Here is a 22,943-nt window from a genome sequence, read left to right as displayed (position 1 = left end):
ATTAATATCATGTATATTTAATATAAAACAATCAAATTCTTATGTGGACAGGTTCCTTTATTTTTTCTTATTCATTTCCTTTTGTCTTTTACTAAGAATTGCCTATGAAAGGGTCAATTTGAGCAAGTTATTCTTTACTAGAAAAGACATCTGAAAACATAGAAATGATGATGATTCTTCATTGTTCCAGTTGTTATTGTTAACTTTATCAAGATACAAGAAAATCTTTTTTCCTTTGGGGAAAATTTTATTGAATTCTATTTTTATTTGATCAGGTTGCTGTGACCATCCAAATACTTTTTCCTTTAACACTTACATAACAGATGTTTACAAGATTCCAAAGTTTTCAGAACATAAATTAGTCACTGACAATTATATTCCAAGAGATTAATGCTTAGCAACTAAATTTTAGTTTCTATTTTGTTTATGTAATATACAATAAAATGTATACATTCTAACTTGACTTAATATACCATATTTTCTTTTTTTAATTTCTTTATTGATTAAGGTGTTACATATGTGTCCTTATTCCCCCATTACCCCCAATACCCCCCCACTCATGCCTTCACCCTCCTGTTATCTGTGTCCATTAATATACCATATTTTCAAAGAAGACATATAAGAAGTAATTACCAGCCTGTGAAATGAAACCATTATAATAATCTTCAATAATACCATTTGCAAATTACTGTTCATTTAAATACCATATCTCATGAAAGTATTTTATGTTTAAAAATATTTAATGTTTTACAACCATTAGACCCAATTTAGACCTGAGGATCAGCTATAAATCAGGAGTTTATTAATCAATTCATGACTTCCTTCATAAATTTAATTCATTAATAGACCTGAAATATTTTGTCTTCTGAGAGGAAAAGGAAATTTAGTTTTAAAAATACTGTAGCAAAATACAAATACTACTTACATAATTCTTCAATATTTTGATGAAAATTTAATATGGGTACTTGTACAGAAGTGTTTAAGGGTATTATTTCAATTTTGTAAGGTATCAGTTAATTGAACTTACCTGTTCATGTATATGGCTTGATTCACCATGGCAAAGTTCATTTCCAATGCTTGTAGATATTGAGTCACCTCCTGTGATAGTTTGGATTTGCTGGCTAGAATGGGATTGTTGACAGTGCGGAGAGTGGATGATCTGGGGCTGTTGGACAATGTGATGATGGCACTGAACCTGAGGATAGAATTCCTAAAACACATACATATGCCAAAAAAGAGTAATTGAGAATAAAAATTACTGATCAAGAAAAACACAACTGAAACTATTTTAAAATTTTAATGTGTTCTTTCACAAGATATTTGAAGCCTTAGGATTTGTAGGTTTACTAAGTGATTTTTTTTCTGTTTCTTTTCTTTTATGTTTTAAATTTTATTGAATTTATTGAGGTAACATTGGTTAATACAATTATATAGGATTTAGGTATACAATTCTATAATACATCATCTGTATATTGTATTGTGTGTTCACCATTCCAAGTCAAGTCTCTTCTGTCACCACTTATCCCTCCATTACCCCCTTCAACCTCACCCACCCCTTTCTCTCTGGCAATCACCATACTGCTGTCTGTGTCTGTGATGTTGTTTGTTGTTTTTTTTTGTTTTGTTTTGTTTTTTACATAATCTCTTCACCCTTTTCACTCAGTTCCCCAACACTCCTCTCCTCTGTGCCTATGGGTCTGTTTCTATTTTATTTATTTTGATCAATTTCAAAGTATTCCATTGTGGGAAATTTTATTGAATTCTATTTTTATTTGATCAGGTGGCTGTGACTATCCAAATACTTACCTAAATGGGTCAGGGACTTGCATGTTCTGATTAAATTAATATTCCACTAATAGTTATCACTAAAACTATCATGAATATTAATATTAAATCCTCTTTTTAAAATTTCTTTATTGATTGTGGTATTACACATGTATCCTTATTCCCCCATTACCCCCAACCCCCCCATTTATGCCCTTACACCCCTGTTGTCTGTGTCCATTGATTAGGCTTATATGCATGCATATAAGTCTTTTGGTTGATCTCTCCCCCTTACCCCCACCCTACCCTACCTTCCCTGAGGTTTGAGGTTCCCCCACCCTACCCTACCTTCCCTGAGGTTTGAGGTTCTGATCGATGTTTCTCTGCCTGTTAAATCCACTTTTTTGATGATTCAACAGATACTTCAGCACATAATTACCTAATAATACTATAGTTCTGAAACTGTAGATGGATTATAAAATTAGAAAATAATATAATGTAGTGATTTTCAATGTTAGAAATTACAGTGGGGGTGGAGAAAGTTCTTACGCTTCTGAAAATTGAGTATGAATTAAGAAAAATATTCAAAAACAGTGACTGAAAATTCAGATCCAGGAAATATGGATTCTAAGTCTGACTTTATCACTTACTGTGTGATCTTGAAAAACTGTATATGCAATCTATATTAACCTCAGTTTCCTCCTTTGTAAAAGTGGAAACAATATGTGTCACATTGGGTTGCTATGAAGAATAAATGAACTAATGGATGATTATCTTAAAATTACACAACTAATCAGTGGCAAAATTAGGACTGGAACTCATGATTTCTATATCAGAGTTCTTTCAGAACATTAAGTTAAATTTTTACTGCCCTTAAAATGTTCTGGAACTTGTTTTTTAATTAAATCTTTGCTATCTGCTTGTTCATTTGTCATGGAGTTTTTTCACCCTCATAAGTATAGAGCACAGAATAAAAAAAGATATCTGGTTATTTCAGTTTGAGAGCTTTCAGGTTTATTTAAATTTCCTGCATTTTTTGTGAATGTTCTACTTTGACAACAGGCAATTTTCAAAGAAAAAAAATAATACTTTTTGACTTATAGTGATATATTCATGCACATACAATGAACTGTAAAAGTATAAATTCAGTGCTCTATTTCCTTTGACTGTGGAAAGCTCACCTGTATTAATAAAAGAAAACATTTCAGATCTTCAATTTTTGTATGGAACAATTTTAAACTATGTTAAATGGAAAAAGCAAGATGTGTAAGAATGAAGATAGTATGCTCCCTTTGTATAACATTTTTTAAAATGTACACATATGTATATTTACAAATATATATGAAGGCTTTGAAATGCACAGAGCAAAACACTTTTAAGAGTGGCTGCCAGGGAAAATGAACTGAGGGACAAGAGGATCAGGATAGATAGGCTATTTATTCACCGTATGCATTTTTATTCTCTTTTTATACTTTTTTTGTGCCTCTTAATACATTTTATGCTTTGATGTTTTTAACTATGTGTATAAATTATCTCATTATAGAAAAAGTATTTTGTAAGAAAGAAAATATTTAAAGAAACACATTTTACAGATAGAAACTGCCTTGGTAGACATATAGATAATAAAGATCATAGAATCAGTTCATAGAATCATTTTCTATAGGCTCTTTTTCAATATGACTTACTTTACAAATATACCAGCACTAAGATGTCTATAGTTTAGAAGTCTGGCTGTATGCTAATCAGGAACTCTTACACAAATTCAGGGGATAAATGTATTATCTGTTCTTTTATGTTACAAAATACCTTCATATATTGGATTAAGATAAAGTCAGGGTGAAAGTCTGAACTCTGGGAAAACTTTCACTCAGTGGGAAGCTCGTACACTACTGAAATAGAATTTCTCCTGAAAAAAATATGTGTTTCTTCAAAAAACAAGTTAGGAAACACTTTGAAAGGACATATCAATAAAGAATAATAAAACAAAACCCATTTCTCACTCATCTTCCTTTATTAAAGTATCTGTTGCCTCTTGAATAGGATGGGAATAGCCTCTCCATCTGGGGTGCCTTGTGGTTTCCCTGAACCTATTTGTCCTCTTACCCACTCATTGGAACCACTGAAGTCTTAGCAGGTACTCAGTTTTCAATTCTCACACATGACTACTAAAATTGTTGTTCCAAGGCAAGATATTCATATATCACTCATACTTTTGAAGCATACTATAAGCTGAGTTTTTAACCTACAAGAGATCAAACACTTTTGATTTATCATATATTTTGTCTTCTTTGATAGAAGGAAAAGCATAGAATACAATTCACATGAATTGGATAATATCTTGCAACTGGTACCATTTTAACAACCTTCTAATGCAAAGACCTCTTTCTTGGACAGGTCCCATCTCCTAAGAGCTAGTCTTATTTGAATTAGTCTCATGTCATATTAAACAGGTTTGTACAGATTCTGGCTTTATCCAGTTCATCTCACTGTATTTCTATCACTGAGGAAACTCAACTACGACAAAGCAGTTGTAGTTTGTCCTATATGAATGGCTCCTTTTACCTTGGGCAATCTCCATGGTAGTTCCAAAACTCCCAAATCATTTAAGTCATTCATAAGAAAAGTGGAACTATAAATATAAATATATAAGTTAATAGTAAGTAGTAGCAGTGTTCTCTTAAAGGGGTTCTTCTTTAATTAATCCAGGTGCAAAGCAATAATATGTACAACGTGTTCAATACTTTCCTCTAGGGACAAAAATTTAGAAAACGTTTATTTATTCTCTTTGAAACAAGAACTTGGATGCAGCATGAAATGATGTTCCTCAACCATTCCTTGCTGTTGAAAATGTGCCAAACTTATTTTTTTGGCAGTTCAGTTGGATAAAAGAAAAATGATATAATTTGATAGCTTGAGGAAAGTACCCCTTGAAGAACTGACATAGTTGATGAAATTTTTCTATTTGAAATCATAATGTTCAGAAATATTTTGCTTGTTTCTTTGGAAGATATGTGTACTATACCCTTTGGACTACATCCAGTTTTACAAGCAGCCCAGAATTTTAAAGATTTAAATGTTTATAAATCTGAGTTTACTCTATCTCATTTTTATTGTAATATGCATTACAATAAGTAATATGCATTAGTTCTAAGTAATATGCATTAGTTCCTATAAATATGGTAACAACTGCCCATAAATGCTCAGAAAAATAATATGTGTTCTCATACCAAGAAAATTAAAAAGAAAAATTTGGTATATTTTAATGTTTCATTCATATATGAAAAAAATATTTTGTGATTGAAATTCATTCAGTATTATTTAACTGTCTGTTTTTTGGCTGAATTGTGCTCCTTGCTCCCCCTAAAAGATATGCTAAAGTCTTAGAATGTGATATTATTAAGAAACAGAGGTATAATCAAGTTAAAGTGAAGTCATTAGGATGGATCTTAATCCAACATGACTAGTGCCTCATATAAAGGGACAGACATGCACAAAGGGAAAAGGATTTGAAGACAGACAGGGAAGATGCCGCTTAAGGATCGAGGATTAAAGTTATACATCTATAAGTGTAGGAACATTTACCTCCAGAATCTAGAAGATAGGTATGGAAGTTTCTTCCCTAAAGTTTTCAAAGGGAGCATGGCCCTGCCTGTTGGAGACCGGGTGTAAGCTGACACCTGAAGGGGCTAGCAAGGCTGGCCCCCTACCCACACAGTTTTCCCAGACTTATTTAGATGGCGGTTATCAATAGAATGAGAGCAACCCTTTCATGGCTTGCCAAGAAATCTGTAACTATTTACTGAGAATCTGCCTGATTTACTGTACCGAAAATTTGTCCTTCTGCTCTGTCTCTCCCTTAGAGATTAGGAGGAACAAAGAGTACATTCCTCTTCACAGACCTCCTATTCAGTATTTGTGTATAAAAGGCATTACAGAGTTAATAAAACACGCTACAATCTCTCGATGACTTGTAGACCTCCGCGATCCCGCTGTCCTGTCTTTCTTTCTTTTCTCAAATCCCACCTCCCTACCTCAGCCCGGTTCAACCCGTCAGGTTGGCCCTGACACCTGCCGACACTGAGATATCCTAACTCTATAACATTCAGAACTGTGATAAAATAAATTTCTGTTTTAAGCCATCCATAGTTTAGTAGTTTGTTACAGCAACCCTAAGAAATTAACACACTGTTTAGTTCAAGAATGTCCAGGAGATACTCAGGCTTTGTGTGGGCTAGGCATGCTTGAATCCACCAAGCAGGTCATGTGGAAACCTCTGTAGGTTACAGTAACAACTCTGCTTTGAAGGACTGGACCTTCAAAGCTGCAGTTTTGTACCCTGTACTTCAAGCATGTCAAACTCAAAGGCTAACACGGGCCAAATAAACAAGGTTTAAGTTTATGGTACATGGGCTGCAAAAAACCAAAAGCTTCAATTTTCATAGAAACGTAGGTTTATTTCGATAGAGACATGCTGAATACAAAGGGCTGAAATAAATGAGTAATCATTAACATAAAATAGAACATTTTAATAAAAATTAATATTTTTTCTTGAACATTAACTTATCAGACACTGGATAACTGTACAAATTAATAAGCATAACGCAAAAACAACAACTATTTTTCTTGTTCTCTGAAAGCGAAATATTTCCTGTTGCGCACACCAAACAAGTCAGTCTAAGACTGTAGATGTGGCAATTGGCTGCTAAAATATTCGCTGCTAGTATTAGTGGAGAGAAATGGTGCGCCTGCGCATAAGGTGCATAAGGGAAATGAATGCAACACGATTATAGTAATCAATCATTAGCGAATCTTGTAGTTCGTTATTAATAATTATGTATAACAGGATATTGTAAAAATTAAGTTACAAAATTTTTATTAAAGCGTTTCTTACATACCGTTATATTGGCTGGGCCGCAAAAATATTCATTGTGGGCTGCCTGCGGCCCGCAGGCTGAGAGTTTGACATGCTTGCTGTACTTCATCTCTCAATTAAGTTTAACAGAATTTTAAAAGTGTGACTTGAAGCTTTCGTTTTCTAGAATTTTTACAGTATACAATATTTTCCATATACAGTAATTTAACATTTTATTTTATGTTAAACGAATTAAGATAAAATTATAATGTTTTAAATTATGATTTTTGTGAGACCAGTTTAAGAGAAACATACAAAGAACGGGATATCTATATTATGTTCAGATTCTACCATTAATTGTCTATGTGAGTTGACATCTTTACTTCAGTTTCCCATTCAGTGTAACAGGGACAATAATATTTCACATGAGGAAATGGATATGAAAGTGTTAAGGATGATATGAAGTGCTGCAGACATAATAAGATATTATGACTCATAGAGGTCTTGTCTAGCACTTGACATTTGAATGTCATTTAAGCTCTACTAAAATATTCATAATTCAAAAGTGTATACTTACAAAATAAGCCTTAAAATAAATTTTACATACCTGATCCATATTTAGCTTCTCCACTTTTCTTATTGTTTTTTCATAAATAACATTGTTTCCTGGGAAGAAATGGCCTCCTCTTAGGAACGGAGACAGTGGTTCCTATAAAGACAGTAAAAACTGTGTTGTGCTTTGAAAGGTACCTTTTCAGTGAAATATTAACTTAAGTAAATATCCAGTCTTTAATAAACTCTGAGGTAGTGGCAAACTATAGAAGTGGAGTGATATTTCAATAAGGTCTGAGATATGTAAAGAAATAGTAATAAAGATAGCCTATTTTCTCAAACAGAAAAATCTGAATCTCTCCTACTACATTTAACTAGGCCTAACACAGTGTTTTGGGGAAATTATAAAGGGGTGGAAAAGAGAATTTTTTTCTGTTCCTAAGGCAAGGTATAATTTTCTCAGTTTTCTCTGAAGTAGACAGGCATGAGGTCAACCTCATTTAAATTTGGTTCTCTGGCAGGTTTCGCTCCATGTAAAGGTATTATTGGAGAAATGCAAAATAAACATAATTCATCACCACTGAACCATAAAGTATGTAGAACTATATTACATAATTTTTGTTTCTGGAACTCAATCTGGGTACCCTTGAAGTGTACAGTTCTTATTTGTGATGATAATCAAAGCTAAGGCTCTCAGTACAATATGTTTTGAATACTGAGAACAGAGTAAAGGTTTTAAGGGCCACTGTATCTCCATATAATCAACTAAATTGATGTAGTATTATCTTAGAAGATGTCAGCCAGTGAAATAAAGGCTGGTGACATGTTCAAGATCTAAAAGAAACCAAGAAAGAGCTAATAAGATTCATATCTGGAGTCTAAAATAAATGTAATGTGCACTATATATATTTCTTTCCCTTCTTTTGGTTTTCATGAGTCTTTAACTTGTAGATGGGAAGTTGGAGTTGTTTTGTTACAAACCAAAAATTGCATTGATCTGTTCTGGGACACAGGGGAACAGTTTAGAAAGGGATTGGCCAAGCCTGTTACCAGTTAACATGTTTAGGACCATTTCAAAACCAACAAAAGGTTCTAGCATTTTTGTAGTCTGCTATTGTAATATATTTTAGAATAATAGAACTAAAACCCTGGTTGCTGAGAACACATGACACTTTTGAACCCAAAGCTATATACTTCTTATATTCATGTTTAAATAAAGAGTGCTTTAACTAAATGTTCCTGGGATACTTTGGTAGAAAAGCATATAAGTAATTAAATTTGACTAGCTGATGAGTTACTAAATGTAAAGATGGATATATTTAGATAAATTCCTCTAAAAGCTATTTTATACTTGTTTGTTTTTGGGAAAAAAAGCATTTGGGGTGGTTATTTGCAATAATTGTAGCATGCTTAAGAGGTTACTATGCAGAATATTCTTTGCTCAGTGTTATAAAGCATGAATCATACTTAGATTATTACCAGGAGCATTAAATGTTGATCAGAATTTATCAGACTATAGCCAGCAGCCTATGTTTGTGATGTCTTCAAGCTAAGAATGGTATTTAGATTTTTAAAGGACTGTAAATAAAAGGAAGGACTGAGACCCTATGTGGCCAGAAAAACCTAAAATATTTACTATATGGCCCTTTACAGAAAAGTTTTGCTAATATCTGGTCTAGATGATATATGAACATAAATATCTATAATACAAGGTAGAAAGTCATAAGTGTAAGAGGTACAGAGAAATAACTTATGGAATGGAATTCAGAAGAGACAAAATGGAATTTCATTTAGCAACTAGAGGCCCGGTGCACAAAATTTGTGCACGGTAGGGTCCCTAGACCTGGCTGGCAATCAGGGCCGATCGGGGCCTTCCAGCTGCCGGCCAGGGCCTTCCTTCCCCGGCTGCTGGCTGCCAGCCAGGGCCTTCCTTTGTTCTGCACCACCCCCTAGTGGTCAGCACACATCATAGAGAGTGATCAAACTCCTGGTCTCCCTGTCAATCTCCCCAGGGGACAATTTGCATATTAGCCTTTTATATATATAGATGGTTGGGTACATTACTTGGATCAGATGGCATTTGAGAGAAGATTAAGGTATGCTTTGGATATGAGGAAATGGAAGAAATAGTATTCCAAGTGAAGAAAACGAAATAAGTCAAGGCACCAACATTGGAAAAGTGTAAGTTGTATTTAGGGAACATACTTGGCAGATGGGGCTTGGTTCAGCAAGTAGTGAGAAGTGAGAAGCTTGGGTGTGAGGTGAACTTTGGGAAGAGTAATTGGAGAAAGGAAAGGGTACATGTGAGGAGAACAGTTAGCAGATTATCCTAAATCATTAAGGACAGTACTTTTCAAAGATGACTCTGATCTTGAACATGAGGAATATATTATATAATCAGTGATGAAAAAAACAAAACAGAAAAAAGTTTAGACATTTTGAGTTTCATATGCTCCTAAGAATCCAGGTCTGATTCATGGTTTTGTTTCTCATAGCACTTAATAAGGTATAAAGTACATAGTAATCAATTAAGCATGTGTTAAATTATTACAAAGAACTAGCAAAGAGACTCTTTTACAAAAATGTGCAGGTGGGCATTCAGATATAGATGTCCAGCACACAGTTGAAAACATGTCTGGAACTGAATAAGGATCTCATGGCTACAGTTTTAGATTTTAGAATCATATGCTTATAAGTTCTAGTAAAAGCATGCCATTGTTGAAAAGGTAAGTGAAGATCAAACACATAACTAGACAAGTCTTAAGGAGTATGAGAATCAGAAAAGAAAAATGTCATAAAACCAAGAGAAGAGAATGCACTATACAGACCATGTATCATAGAAATGTACACCTGAAACCTATATAATCTTATTAACTAATATCACCCCAATAAATTTAATATACAACAAAAAGGGAAACAGTGGGAAGGTGAATGAAGGTATAAAAAATTCAGAAACTTAACAGGTGAGAATTGCAAAGTGGATTGAATTTGTACTAAAATTAGTGGCAGCAAGTGTAATGGGAAAAATTATGGAGTCATAAAACCTGTATTCATTCCTGTATATACTACATACTTGCTGTGGAAACTTAGGCAAGTAATTTTCCTTCTCTGAGGCTCATAGGGATAATAATGCAGGGTACTTTATATCAAGCAAAATAATATATTTTAAAGAACCTTTCATCCATAATTTTAATATACAAATGACATAGTTTTAAAAACTATTCTATATAATAAAAGCCTAATATGCTAAGTGTCTGGTTGTCCAGTCGGCCGTTCAACCAAAGCATAATATGCTAATAATATGTTAAGGCAGCTCAACCGCTTGCTATAACGTGCACTGACCACCAGGAAGCAGATGCTCTGACTGGTAGGTTAGCTTGCTACTGGGGTCCTGCCAATCAGGACTGAGCAAGACCAGGCTGGACATGCCCTGGAGCCCTCCCACAGTCCCTCCCCGGTTGGCCAACCTCTTTCGTCCCTTCCTGGCCCTGATCAATGGTGCACTGGTGGGGTCTCTCAGCCTGGCCTGCACCCTCTCGCAATCTGGGACCCTTTGGGAGATGTCAGAGAGCTGGTTTTGGCCCGATCCCACAGGCCAGGCTGAGGGACTCCACTGGTGCACAAATTTGTGTACTGGGCCTCTAGCAATTATATAATACTTAAAATCCATACTGATTTAAAATAATTTATGAGAATCTTGTTAAAACTTTTCTAGGATACCAAGTTAAAAAATATACTAAAGTAGACCTATTGAGTACAGGGACTTTATCCATCTTGAATACCACATAGCGAATGAACAGATGATTGAATGAGAAGGGATGAGCTGAACCTTTATCTTAAGGATATATGCATCTTCCTAAGAGGCAAAAAACAAATATAGCAAAAATAATGAAATGTTCTATGTGAACTAAATTTCAATGTTGAACCATTATTATTTTAAGAAGAAAAATGGTTTAGGTGGTGACAGTGTTGATTCTCTCTGAAATAAGTGTTGGTGTTATTATTTTAAATGAGTTACTGAAAAAAAAAAAAACTTTCAAATTTAGAGAACTATTATTTTCCCCAAATGGAAAAGAAGGTAAAACCAAATGATACTATGAACACATAATTCTGAGTAAAACAGGTTAGCAAAATAAATTTAAAGTCATAGATTTCTCACAGATGTGCTACTGGACAATTTTACTGTTTTGTCAGCTTATTTTTTTTTTCTACCTGTACATTTGAATTGGTGCCAGATCCACCCTAAAAATTAATAGGTGTTTTCAAAGATGGCTGATTTTATCATTATAATTGTTACTTTTAGGACCTCTGGCAATAGTTCTCACATCTAACAAAGTCCATAATCCCCAACATCTACTCTACTGTTCCAAGGTCATGAAACCTTGCTGGAGAAAAAAAAAAAAAAGATTGGCTGATTAAGCTCAATACAAATTCAATTTATCCAAATTTAAGAGACCCTCCTAACCTTTATGGTCATACTTGCATTTCTCAAATTATCTATAATTATGGTTAAAATATTTTAATTTTCCTCAATCTTCTATGCTCATGATCCCTCATTTTCCTTAAACTTATTGAGAAAACCAAGATAATCTATCCAATGAGATTCACTCATTTTCCTCTCATTATAGAGAAAGACATACTCCTCTTTCCTCCCCACCCCACCCCTGAACTCACTTCTCTATCTACCTGGAATCCTATCTTCTCATGTTTCTTCCAGAATCTTATCCCAATCGTCCCCATTCTCTGATGCATCTTTAGTCTTCCTTATTAACTGGTTCTTGCCCTCTGCCTACAAATCTCTCATATCTCCAAAATTCTGTTTTCTTCTTTAGCTACTATCTCTTCTCTTCTTCCTCTGACCAATACCTTTTTCAGAATAATAATCCTCACCTGCTTCTTGATCTATTCACCCATTAACTTATTACATCTGGATTTTGCCTCCATAGGTACACCAAAAATGTTCTCTCAAATGTCACCACTGCTGTCTTAATGGTCAAACTATTCTTAAACATCCTCCTCCTTGGCCTTTTTGTCATTTGAGACAGATGATCACCTCCTTTCTGAACTTGCTTCAGTTACTCTGTGTTCACACTCCCTCTGTTCACAGATCCTCTGCCTGTGTAAATGGTTCCTTCCATTTATTCCCTCAAAGTGGGAATTTCTCAAGGTTAAAATCTCAACCCTCTCCATTACCCCTTAGTTATCTCACCCATTCCCACAGCCACAATAATAATAATTTTAAGAGGAATAACTCTCTATTTCAAATGGGACCTTTCTCCAAGTCATTTTAACTGTCTGTTGGGCATCTTCTATTCCATGCACCTCAAATGCCACTGGTTCAAACAAATATCAAATCTCCCCCTTTCCCAAACCAGCTTCTTCTCCCCTAACTTCTCATCTTTTAAATTGGCTACCATACTCCCAGTATCTAAAATTGAAAAGCTTATGATCATGTTTGACTGTTCTTCTTTTAACCCCATATCCAATATAAATGATCAAATGTTGTCAAAACTACTTTGACAAGAATAACTGTGAAAAAATATAATGAGTGATAGATTTGGAGTAAAAAAAAAAACCTGAGCAAGTCACACTTATTTAAGCTTTAGTTCCCTCATTAGTAAAATAATACTAATAACAATGTTAATTGTAAAAATGCCTTAAATACCACAATAAATCCTTCTCTGATCTCCCCCACCCCCCAAACAAATACGTTATCTCCAAACTTTAAGCTTCAATAAGACTTCATCTGTATTTCTTTCATGGCATCTATCATGCACATCACCATGTATTTTACATAGCTGTTTGTGGCTATATCTTATTTCCCTTCCTGAGAACAACTGTAAGCTACATTGGTTTGGGAACCATGTCTTATTTCCCTTTTTTTATTTGAAGGCCGTACAGTGCCCTCTCCACAGGAGGATCTACACACTGGAAAATTAATGAAACTGAGTAATATCAATAGGACTCTGACTACTTAAAGCAACAAAAATACTTATCTGATTTCTGGGTCAAGTTATATACCATAATGCATAAATCCTTTGACTTATGACAACAAATGAGGAGTAAAGAAAGTCAGGAACAACCAAACATAAAACAGCTGACCAGAATTTGAAGGAAATCATATTGAGAAAAGTGAAATGTTATCAGTTTAATTACAGGGAGGATAAGTAAAGATTAGAGAAACTGGGAGGTGAAAGAGGATAAAGTTGCCACTTAGGAGGCTCGGCTTATTATAAATAATGTAATTAAGACAGAATCTATTCCTGGGGAAATTTAAAAGAACAAACAGAAAAGCATACATTTAGATAAATGAAATGCAGAATATATCTAGACAGGATTTTCAAGCTGCTCTGTAAAACCGGTTAGATTATTTTTGTTTACAAAGCATCAGATTGAAATTTGTTTTATTCCTCAATAATGGAAATAGTTAAAAGCATTAAATTATTTTTTCTTTAACCCTCTATTGTGTCTTCTCACAAAGAAATTATTTGCTTCTTTGTAGTTGAACATAGCCATAATAATAAGCAGATGCTGTGTTACAAATATGTTACACACTTACGTACATACTTCTAATTTATCTGTGCTTCTTTTTTCTCACCTTTTTAGGATTAAATGGGATAAAATATGTAAATTGCCTAGCAGGGAGTGTACTTCAAATAAACATTAATTCTTCCCTTTCCCCATTAACTAAATAATTTATCCAAAGTCACATAAGAGCCAGTCAGAGAAAGATAAGTATCATATGATCTCACTCATATGTTGGAATATAATGAACAAAATAAACTGATGAACAAAATAGATCCAGATACATTGAAGCGTGGAACAGACTGATGAATCTCAGAGGGAAGGCAGGGATGAGTGGGTGGGGGAAGAGATTAACCATGGAACTTATATGCCTATATGCGTAGCCCATGGACACAGACAACAGTGTGGTGAAGGGGCGGTGCAGGGTGGAAGGGGTCAATGGGGAAAAAAACAAAGGGGACATCTTTAGTACTTTCAACAATAAAGATAATTTTTTTAAGTCACATAAGAATTGCTGGCAAAGTGGGTGGAATTCAAATGATTTCATTTTTTAAATCTCTCTGTGAATATATCCTAGGCAAACACAGCAATTCTCACATTATGAAAAAAGCACTATCTGGAATTAATAATTTGAAAGCCAGAGTTATCAAATAAAATATGCATCCTAATATGCAAATTCTCCAGTTTGTGTGCAAAAGAGGCGCACTCTCATCTTCCACGCTATCCCTATGGCCTCCTCCCTGACACAATTTTCAGATTTGTTGCTTAAACATTTGATTCTGCTAAAGAAGGAACAAGCAGTTCTCTTTTGATATTTACACAAATATATGGAAACTCAAGCAAATACCTGACAATCGTCCCCAACACAGAGACTGCATGCTCACAGGTTCACACACACACACACACACACACACACACACACACACACACACACACACACTAACAGCCTACCTTGCTAAAGAAACATGAGAAAATGATTTAAAAATAAAGAAAGAAAAAAGAGGAGAAATTGATACAAACTATCTAGAATAGTACCAAGTATGTTGACCTAATTTAACCCTTTGCTCACCTCAGCTGAAGCAAGTGATCAAATTTATTTTGTGAAAAAGAGAAGGGTTGTTTCCTCAATAATGGAGATACACAATAAAGAGCAAAGCAAAGAACAGCTGTGTTATATGCTTTTGTATTTATAACCCAATAAGAGACCCTCCTGTTGCAGCTAAAGGGCCATGTCTGGCTGTATGCGTGCGCACGTGTGTGTGTGTGTGTGTGTGTGTGTGTGTGGTGTGTTTGAGGAAGGCTTATTACTGAGGGGGTAAAGTTTTCTTAATTTTATCCTCAAAATAGACAGATAACAATATCCTAGTTTGTAAAATATAAGGTCATATGTTTTAGTAGATTATATAATTATGTAGTTTTCAAGAGCCTATCAATGGGAACAAAAGTTCATATACCATATGCAACGAAGGCATGGGGACACTTTTGAACTTTTGATTTTCATTTTCTTCTTCCTAACCCATTTCTCAATGGCATATTTAAATATACTAAATACTCCAACCCCTGAATTAACAACTGATAGGTATATATATATTCCTTTATTGATTTCAGAGAGGAAGGAAGAGGGAGATAGAAACATCAATGATGAGAGATAATCATTGTTTGGCTGCCTCCTGCACCCCCCCCCCCCCCCCGCACTGGGGATGGAGCCTGTAACCCGAGCATGTGCCCTTGGCCAGAATTGAACCTGGGATCCTTAATTCCGCAGGCCAATGCTCTATCCACTGAGCCAAACTGGCTAGGGAACAACTGATAGCTTTTATATGAAGCTTATGAAAGAACTTTGTCCCTTTTTTCTTTTGTTCAAAGTGCACAAAAATCCTTTGTGTCACAGGGGTGGGGCTGAAGTAGAAAGACTTTATAACCCAATGATTTACTGTATATACTTCTTGGAACTGTTGCAGCTCTGAGTCAGAATGTATGGGCACATGATTGTCTAGAATTATGGTGATTAGGAATTAAATTTATAACCAGAAGAAAGTCCAACAATCTGATTTTAGGGATATGGTAACTGACTCACACTTCTAAGGAATTATAGTTTGAGATAAGATTTTTGTGTGACATGGATTACCTGTTCAGGATTTTGTACTATATATCTCCTAATAGTGGTCTGTGGATATGTAGTGACTTTTACTATTGGAGAATGAAGTTCCTGTAAAGAGAAGATAAAAAAATTCATATAATTATAGTTATTTAGTGACCTTGGAACCATCAATAATAATAGGGAGCAATTTTCAGAGTAAAATTTTTAGTCACTTGCATAAATGATGACATCTGACTTAGTGTTGTAGTTAATTTCAGTCTCAAAAACATGTGTGAAAGCATATGTTTATGTGCTGAGCACTGTGCTATGTATTTCTATTATACTAATTTCATGGTAAATTCATCACACCTTCTAAATTATATTTTATGAGAGTTTCAAACTATTTCTTTCATTGTAAATGCTTCCACATGATTTGAAAAATATAGCATAATATTTATTAATTATATCTGTTTGGAAAAGACATCCTATATTTTTTTTTAAATGGAAGGAGATGCAAAGACAAAACTGTGTGTGTGTGTGTGTGTGTGTGTGTGTGTGTGTACTTAAACACTTAAATGTTTAGTGTAGTGGTGGGGAGGGCCATAAATAACATTAAAAGGGAGACAAAACACTAAAACAAAGTAATTTGCAAACTTTTGAAGGAAAAAGAGTCAATATTATTAATACAATGAGAGTTATTATACCTCAGTAACAAGAAAATTTTCACACTAATAGAAAAATGAGCAAACGGCATATAATAGAAGAAAAGCAAATGGTTATTAAATAACAAAAAGTATTCAACCAAACTAGGAATCAATAAACATAACAAAAGAACACCATATTTTAACTGGAGAAATTTTTAAAATAATAATGTTGATAGGGTGCAGTAGCAGAAGCACTTTCCTATGGTGAGGGGAAAGATTAAATAATCACATATAGGCAAAAATATGTAGCCATCAAAATAACCACCTTGGGTAATAAAAATTTACATGAAAAGAGCTCACAATATTATATAAGATTATGTGAAAATGAAGTTATAAAACTGCATATTTGGCATGATCACAATGTTTTATTTGAATGGAAGGAAACAAAATGCTCAGAGTAATATCTTTGGGTAGGGGAGGAGATCATGAATGAGCTTTATTTTTTTCTTCTTCATATTCTTTTATAGTGCCACAATTCTACAATAAACATATTTTTATTGTCAGAAATAAAACATACAGTAAACTCAATTTTAAAGCCCTTTTATTATGAGAAATATCAGTGAATGCAATTTTCTGACAGGATTTGAATATAGTGAACAGCACTGTGATTTAAGTGGACTTAGTACTTTTCTGAGGTAATTATATCTTGGTGGTCCCATAGGATTCCATTTTAAATTCAATTGTAGCCGTCATCCCACTGTCTTGTGTTTTGTCATGTATGTGACCCATGTTAGTCTGTGAGCTCTTTGAGAATAATGATGGGGTCTAATTTCTTTGTGCAATATTTGGTACATACTTGGCACTAAGCAAATGTTTACTGAATAAATGCATGACTCTAAATGACCTAGCTCCAGGTTAGGCCAAATTGGGATGAGGTAGGTAAACTTTTCTTTGATAATCTTTTTAGTTCTACATAATATCACCTTTTCCTTACTTTACCCAAGTTCTAGGGACCAGTTTTTGTCCATCTGTGCCTATACTGTCCAAGTTCACACCCTGAAACCTCGTCTTTCTCTCTTATCCTCAAAATCCCATACACTTTATACTCCCCTACTATGTAGTAACACAATTTGGATGCTTTATATTGTATGCTCTTGGAATCTACTTTTTGAGATATGGTGACTAGCTCATTAAACATATATTTGTTAATATGGCATTTCATTATTATTATAGTGTCTTTTAAAGATCTAATGCTTAGGCTCAAGAACAATCTTAAAAATGGGTATTAGGTCATAAATACTAAGGAATCTAGATCCTTGTGTGTCTTTTAAAGCACAAACTTTTGAGAAGGGCTAGTTTTGAACCTATAAGTTATTGTCTCTGAATGTACACTCATAGTACTAACATTCACACAGTTAGGTCCTCAATCAATCCAAGATCTGTGTACTTCTTTTGTGCTCAAATCATGGACCCTTAAAATATACATAATCAAAAGGAGATCCTTGGCTAAAAATAAACTGCACTCAAACTAAAAGCAATCAGATTGAGTAGACAATGAAACTGAAAAATCCCAATTCACAGAGATTATTTAAACACTTGCTTCACATTCCTTGATGGGCTGAACTGATGCTCATATGTGAGAATTCCCTTTTTAGTTTTATGTTCCCGACATTTTTGAATGTGTAAAACCCTATGAGGGTCTAAAGTTTGTTTAAACATATGAGCAAGGCTTACATTAAAAGAAAATAATAAAATCTAATCTATAAAATCTTTTACCTGCTCAGTAGTTGGGGCCATGTGTAGAGTGCTTGGGGTACAAGTAGATATTTTTAGAGTTGGAGAATGGAGTTCCTGTTGAGAGAAAAAAAGTGGGGGGGATTTCAGAAATTGTTACTGATCCATGTCATTTGAATGCATTATTTTCTTTATTTTTATAACCCAATTTATCAGAAATAAGAATGTATGCTTTCCTAGATGATGTCTAGCTATCCAAAGAGCGCATTACTGAATTCATTTGTCAACTTTGCATGTAACCTAATAAGAAAATTTCAACAGTGCTTTCATGATAATGTCTTCTTCTTGTACTTTTAGGTTGCATTCTTTTTTTTAAAAAACTCAGTTAATATACATCCCAATGTATACTATGTCTGCAATTAACAATATGCAAAATTTATCAATAAAAATGTTAAATGTAAAAATTCTCAAACCAATATAGGAAACTCCCTTTGCAAACTCAACTAAGACTACTCCCCTTAGATTCCTTCTAGCTGACCCTTAATTATGTTTTATTTGGTCTGCTTCTGGTTTAATTTCAAAGAGTAGGTTCTAATGTTTAAAAAGGATCCATGGAAGTGGAGAATATGATTTTAATAATGAGTAGATGAAAGTCATACTATTGATTATATCAACATTCTTGATATTTCTCAAATCAGCAAGGATGCATAGCTTTCTTAATATGCAAAGAGTTGATAGTATTACTTAATCTCTTCATATATTACTATAATTTTCAACCAATTGACACAACTCCAGGATACATTCCTATAACGATAAAAGTATTTTTTAGAACAAGGAGGCTATTGAATATCAGAATATGGACTTACAGAGGAAATACTGACAGAATCATATGGACGTACAATAATATTAGGTGTGACATGCTGTTCTTAAAACAGATCTATGCGTTTACTCAATCTGCCAAATGTTCTGCAAACCATGGTTTTTCTTTTTATTTTCCTTTGGTTCAACTTGCAACATTTTCATTCTCCCTCTCCCTGCTATATCAAGAACAATAATGCAAGCTTAATGTTACAAGGAAGCCTTTGAATGTGTTCCCAGATTTCCTGTTGGTTGCTGAGGAAACTGCTTTAAAAGGCAGAAAATTTAAGATAGCAGATCAAGCAGGTACATGTTCTTCAGTTTGGGAAAATGGTTACAAATACAGCTAAGTTCAGGTGGGTTTGGCTCTCAGATCTAATAGAAGCAGCTTCTGAGAGATAGGGGGCAAAGGGGATACTTTTTAGTTATGCAATAGTACATGGACACATTCTAACATAAAATTATATACAGATCTTCCTCCATGAAGTCAAAGACCTTCCCTTAACCATGCTCCCTGCGTCCAAATCCCTTACCCAAAAGTAACCATCATTGTCAGGTGCATGTTTATATATATATATATATATATATATATATATATATATATATATATATTGCATTTATTAATTTATTATTCTGCAACATTAACCAAACAATATATCTTGTATTATAGATTAAATATATGTCTCAATTCATTATTTTTTTCCAATTCATTATTTTAATTTAATATGTAATGTTCTATAATGTTTGCTTGTTACCTTATTTATCAAAATTTAAATTATTTCTGGGTTTTCTCTATACTGCAATGAGCATTCTTGTGCAGTGTGATTATTTCTCTTAAATCCCACAAAGAAGTGGTATTGCTGGAGCACAGAGTATGTGTACTATTTGTTTTAACAGATACTGCCCAATTCAAATCCCAAATGGCTATACTCATGGTAGTTATTTCCCCCTCTTTTTAACCAATTCAAATCTGATGACATCAGCACATTAAACAGAACAAAACTTACTGGCCAAGCGGTTAATATAAAAGAGTGTGCTGTGAAGTTTTATAAATTTTCAGAAATTAACACAAGTAGGCCTACACACAACAAACCCCACATACACATCTCTATCAATATCCATATCTATATCTATCTACTAGTGTAAAGCATAGCTTTAGGACATTTATTTATCATAGCATAGGCAGGGTTACTTTATTCAGATGCTAAGTTAGTAAATATTTGAAAGGGGAATTGGTACATTTGCACAAAGACTAGCCTGATCCTAAAATAAAATATCCAAATTTATTATATTTAGAAAGCTGACACATTAATTCTATAGATTGTAACTTAATTATTTTGAGTCTGTTATTAGAATTGATCTAGGCAAATATGGCTTGCAATCCTCATAAAAACAGGACAAATGGGAAAGCTACAAAAAGTAAAATATAAAGGTGGTAGATTGATATACATCAAAGAACATTAAGACATGTGATGCTGACCAGTGTGAAAAACTGTAGCAATATTAAGCTGATTATAAGGTGGAAAAGCAATCTGAATATAAAGTTTATTAATTCCAGAGAGACTTGCTAAAGAAAATTCTTTTCCCTGGAAATCTACAGAATTAGGTATGATGGTCTGAGTAAATGTCTAAAATGAGCATTGTCTTGATAATGGAAGGCACTTCAGTGATATCTAGCTCTAGGCAGAATTGCAGCAAGTCATCCCTCAAATAACTATTGCCCATTCTATAGGAATTGATAAAAATGTGAATGAAGAGGATGCCTTAGTTTTAAAGGTACCACAGGAATAGGAGTTTAACTCTCCCTCTTGACAACGTGTATCAGTGTGTTTAATTTTAAGTGTCCCTGATCTGTATATAGCTTACCTAAATCCTTCATGTTGAAATCATTAAATTAAAAAAAAGTTATATCTTTTGTTCTTATGCTTTCTGTGACACAGCCTCTGGGGTGCCTTTTATTTAATTAACAAAATAATTAAAATTTGGGGAAGGGGTGAGTGGTGATTACTATCATAATATAGTGGAAAGAGACCTATACATGGAGTCAGGAGCCCTGGGTTCTACTTCTAGTTATACTACTAGCTAATTGTGTGATATCAAACAACTCACATCATCTCCCTGAGCTTCAGTTTCCTCGTGTGAGAAATGGTATGTAGGTGTGTGCTAGTGTGGATTAGAGGATCTTAAACTCTCCTTTATATTTCTAATGTTCTGTGAAGACAGATAATTCCCAATGTATTTTTCCATAGAGACAAAACAATTTCAAATCCTTTAAACTAGTCAGTCTTTTCTTTTGATGATGATGACAACTAACACCTACTAAAAGCTTTCTGTGACAAATGTTACACAGATTATCTTTTTAAAAAATATATTTTTATTGATTTCAGAGAGGAAGGGAAAGGGAGAGATAGAAACAATGATGAGAGAGAATCATTGACCGGCTGCCTCCTGCACGACCCTCACTGGGGTTCGAGCCTGCAACCTGGGCATGTGCCCTTGTCCAGAATCAAACCCTGGACCCTTCAGTCCACAGGCCGACACTCTATCCACTAAGCCAAACCAGCTAGGGCTACACAGATTATCTTAATATTCAAAACAACCCCATGAGGAGGATACTACTATACCCTTATTATATATCTGAATAGAGCTAGACAGAGATTGTTTAAGTAACCAGATGAAGATCACAATGTTAATACTAAGGTGCTGGAGCTGAAACTCAAGTACCATGACTCCAGAACTCACACTCTTAATTACTATACTTTGCCGCATATATAGCATATGTCATTATATTTTCTGCTTTTCAAATTATAGAACATAATTCTACTGTTAAATTTGACTAGTGCTTATAATAGGGGGTAGATATTTGTCCTTTTTATTATTTACTATCAAAGGCAACTTTTGGATGCCTGAAAACAAGAGAGCCATCCAAAAGTGACTGTGTGAGAGAATGGCTCTGATTAAATATTTTAACTTCTACTACAAATCCAATAGATTTTATAAACTGTGCCATATATTTATAGCAGGTACTCTGAAGCCTCTAAACTAAAAAAAATTTACTTAGTACTCATATTACTTAAGTCCTTCCATTTTTCAGTAAGGCCCTACTTTTTTTAAATCGAATATTCAGCATAGCATTCAGTTATTTATTCCCATGCCTCAGATTTGCTAAACACATAAATATTGTCTTGTTGGCAACTTTCTTTTGGTAGAGGTATAGTGAAAAATAATTTTGTTTGTAATTGGGTGGGCTCAGCTTTAGTATAAAATTCAGGTCTTATTTTCCCATACTGCCTAAAATAATGATTTTCAGCTTTGGAAAGTTGTAGCATCCCTCTTCCTCTTTTTGCTCCTCTTCCTCCTCCTCCTCCTCCTTGTATAAACTACATATGGAATTACTAATTCTAAGATCAAAATGGATTGAAAACAGTCTGCTTTTGGGGATAATTTCATTATGTCACTCGAGATAATTGTCCATACCTTGATATACCCTAAACCACAACTAGTCACAATACTATCTCTATTCTGTTTTCTAAAACAGCTATTTTTTTCAGAGTTAGAAAATCATATGAAACGGAAATGGAGCAAGTTTCCCTGTTATTTACCTCAGTGAGAGAGCTTTTGAGTAGCTCACACCTTAAAAACTTAGCCACATGCTCCTTTAAAATATTAAAAACAGCACATATTCTAAATGCCATGATTATTTCAGGGTAAGACCATAAAAGTCAGATCAGAAACTATTTTTGTCCTCTAATATATTTTTTATACTTTCTACCCTAATAATGGAACATTGGTGTGGAAAAAAATATACAGTAAGGGTAATCATCAAATGATTTGCTGAAATGAATAAATATAAACTTGTTTAAACTGAAAATACTTTAGTAAGGTTAAGTGAGATAGCTGATACAGTAGAAATATCAAGAGCTAGTTTCTAAAC

General features: G+C 34.0%; 1 protein-coding gene across 1 annotated transcript in view; it reads right to left on the bottom strand.

Annotated features, from left to right (window-relative positions):
- Positions 1-22,943, bottom strand: part of POF1B (POF1B actin binding protein) — a 74,850-nt gene that overhangs the window by 39,225 nt on the left and 12,682 nt on the right. Inside the window, exons 3-6 of the mRNA XM_028133611.2 lie at positions 18,194-18,268; positions 15,822-15,902; positions 7,224-7,325; positions 1,028-1,210 (exon numbers count right to left, since the gene is read on the bottom strand). Coding sequence (XP_027989412.2) covers positions 1,028-1,210; positions 7,224-7,325; positions 15,822-15,902; positions 18,194-18,268 — 441 coding nt within the window. The remainder of the gene's footprint in view (positions 1-1,027; positions 1,211-7,223; positions 7,326-15,821; positions 15,903-18,193; positions 18,269-22,943) is intronic.

Source organism: Eptesicus fuscus, chromosome 1 (assembly GCF_027574615.1).
Source record: "Eptesicus fuscus isolate TK198812 chromosome 1, DD_ASM_mEF_20220401, whole genome shotgun sequence".
Lineage (NCBI taxonomy): Eukaryota > Metazoa > Chordata > Mammalia > Chiroptera > Vespertilionidae > Eptesicus > Eptesicus fuscus.
This window is presented reverse-complemented; position numbering and strand designations above follow the sequence as displayed.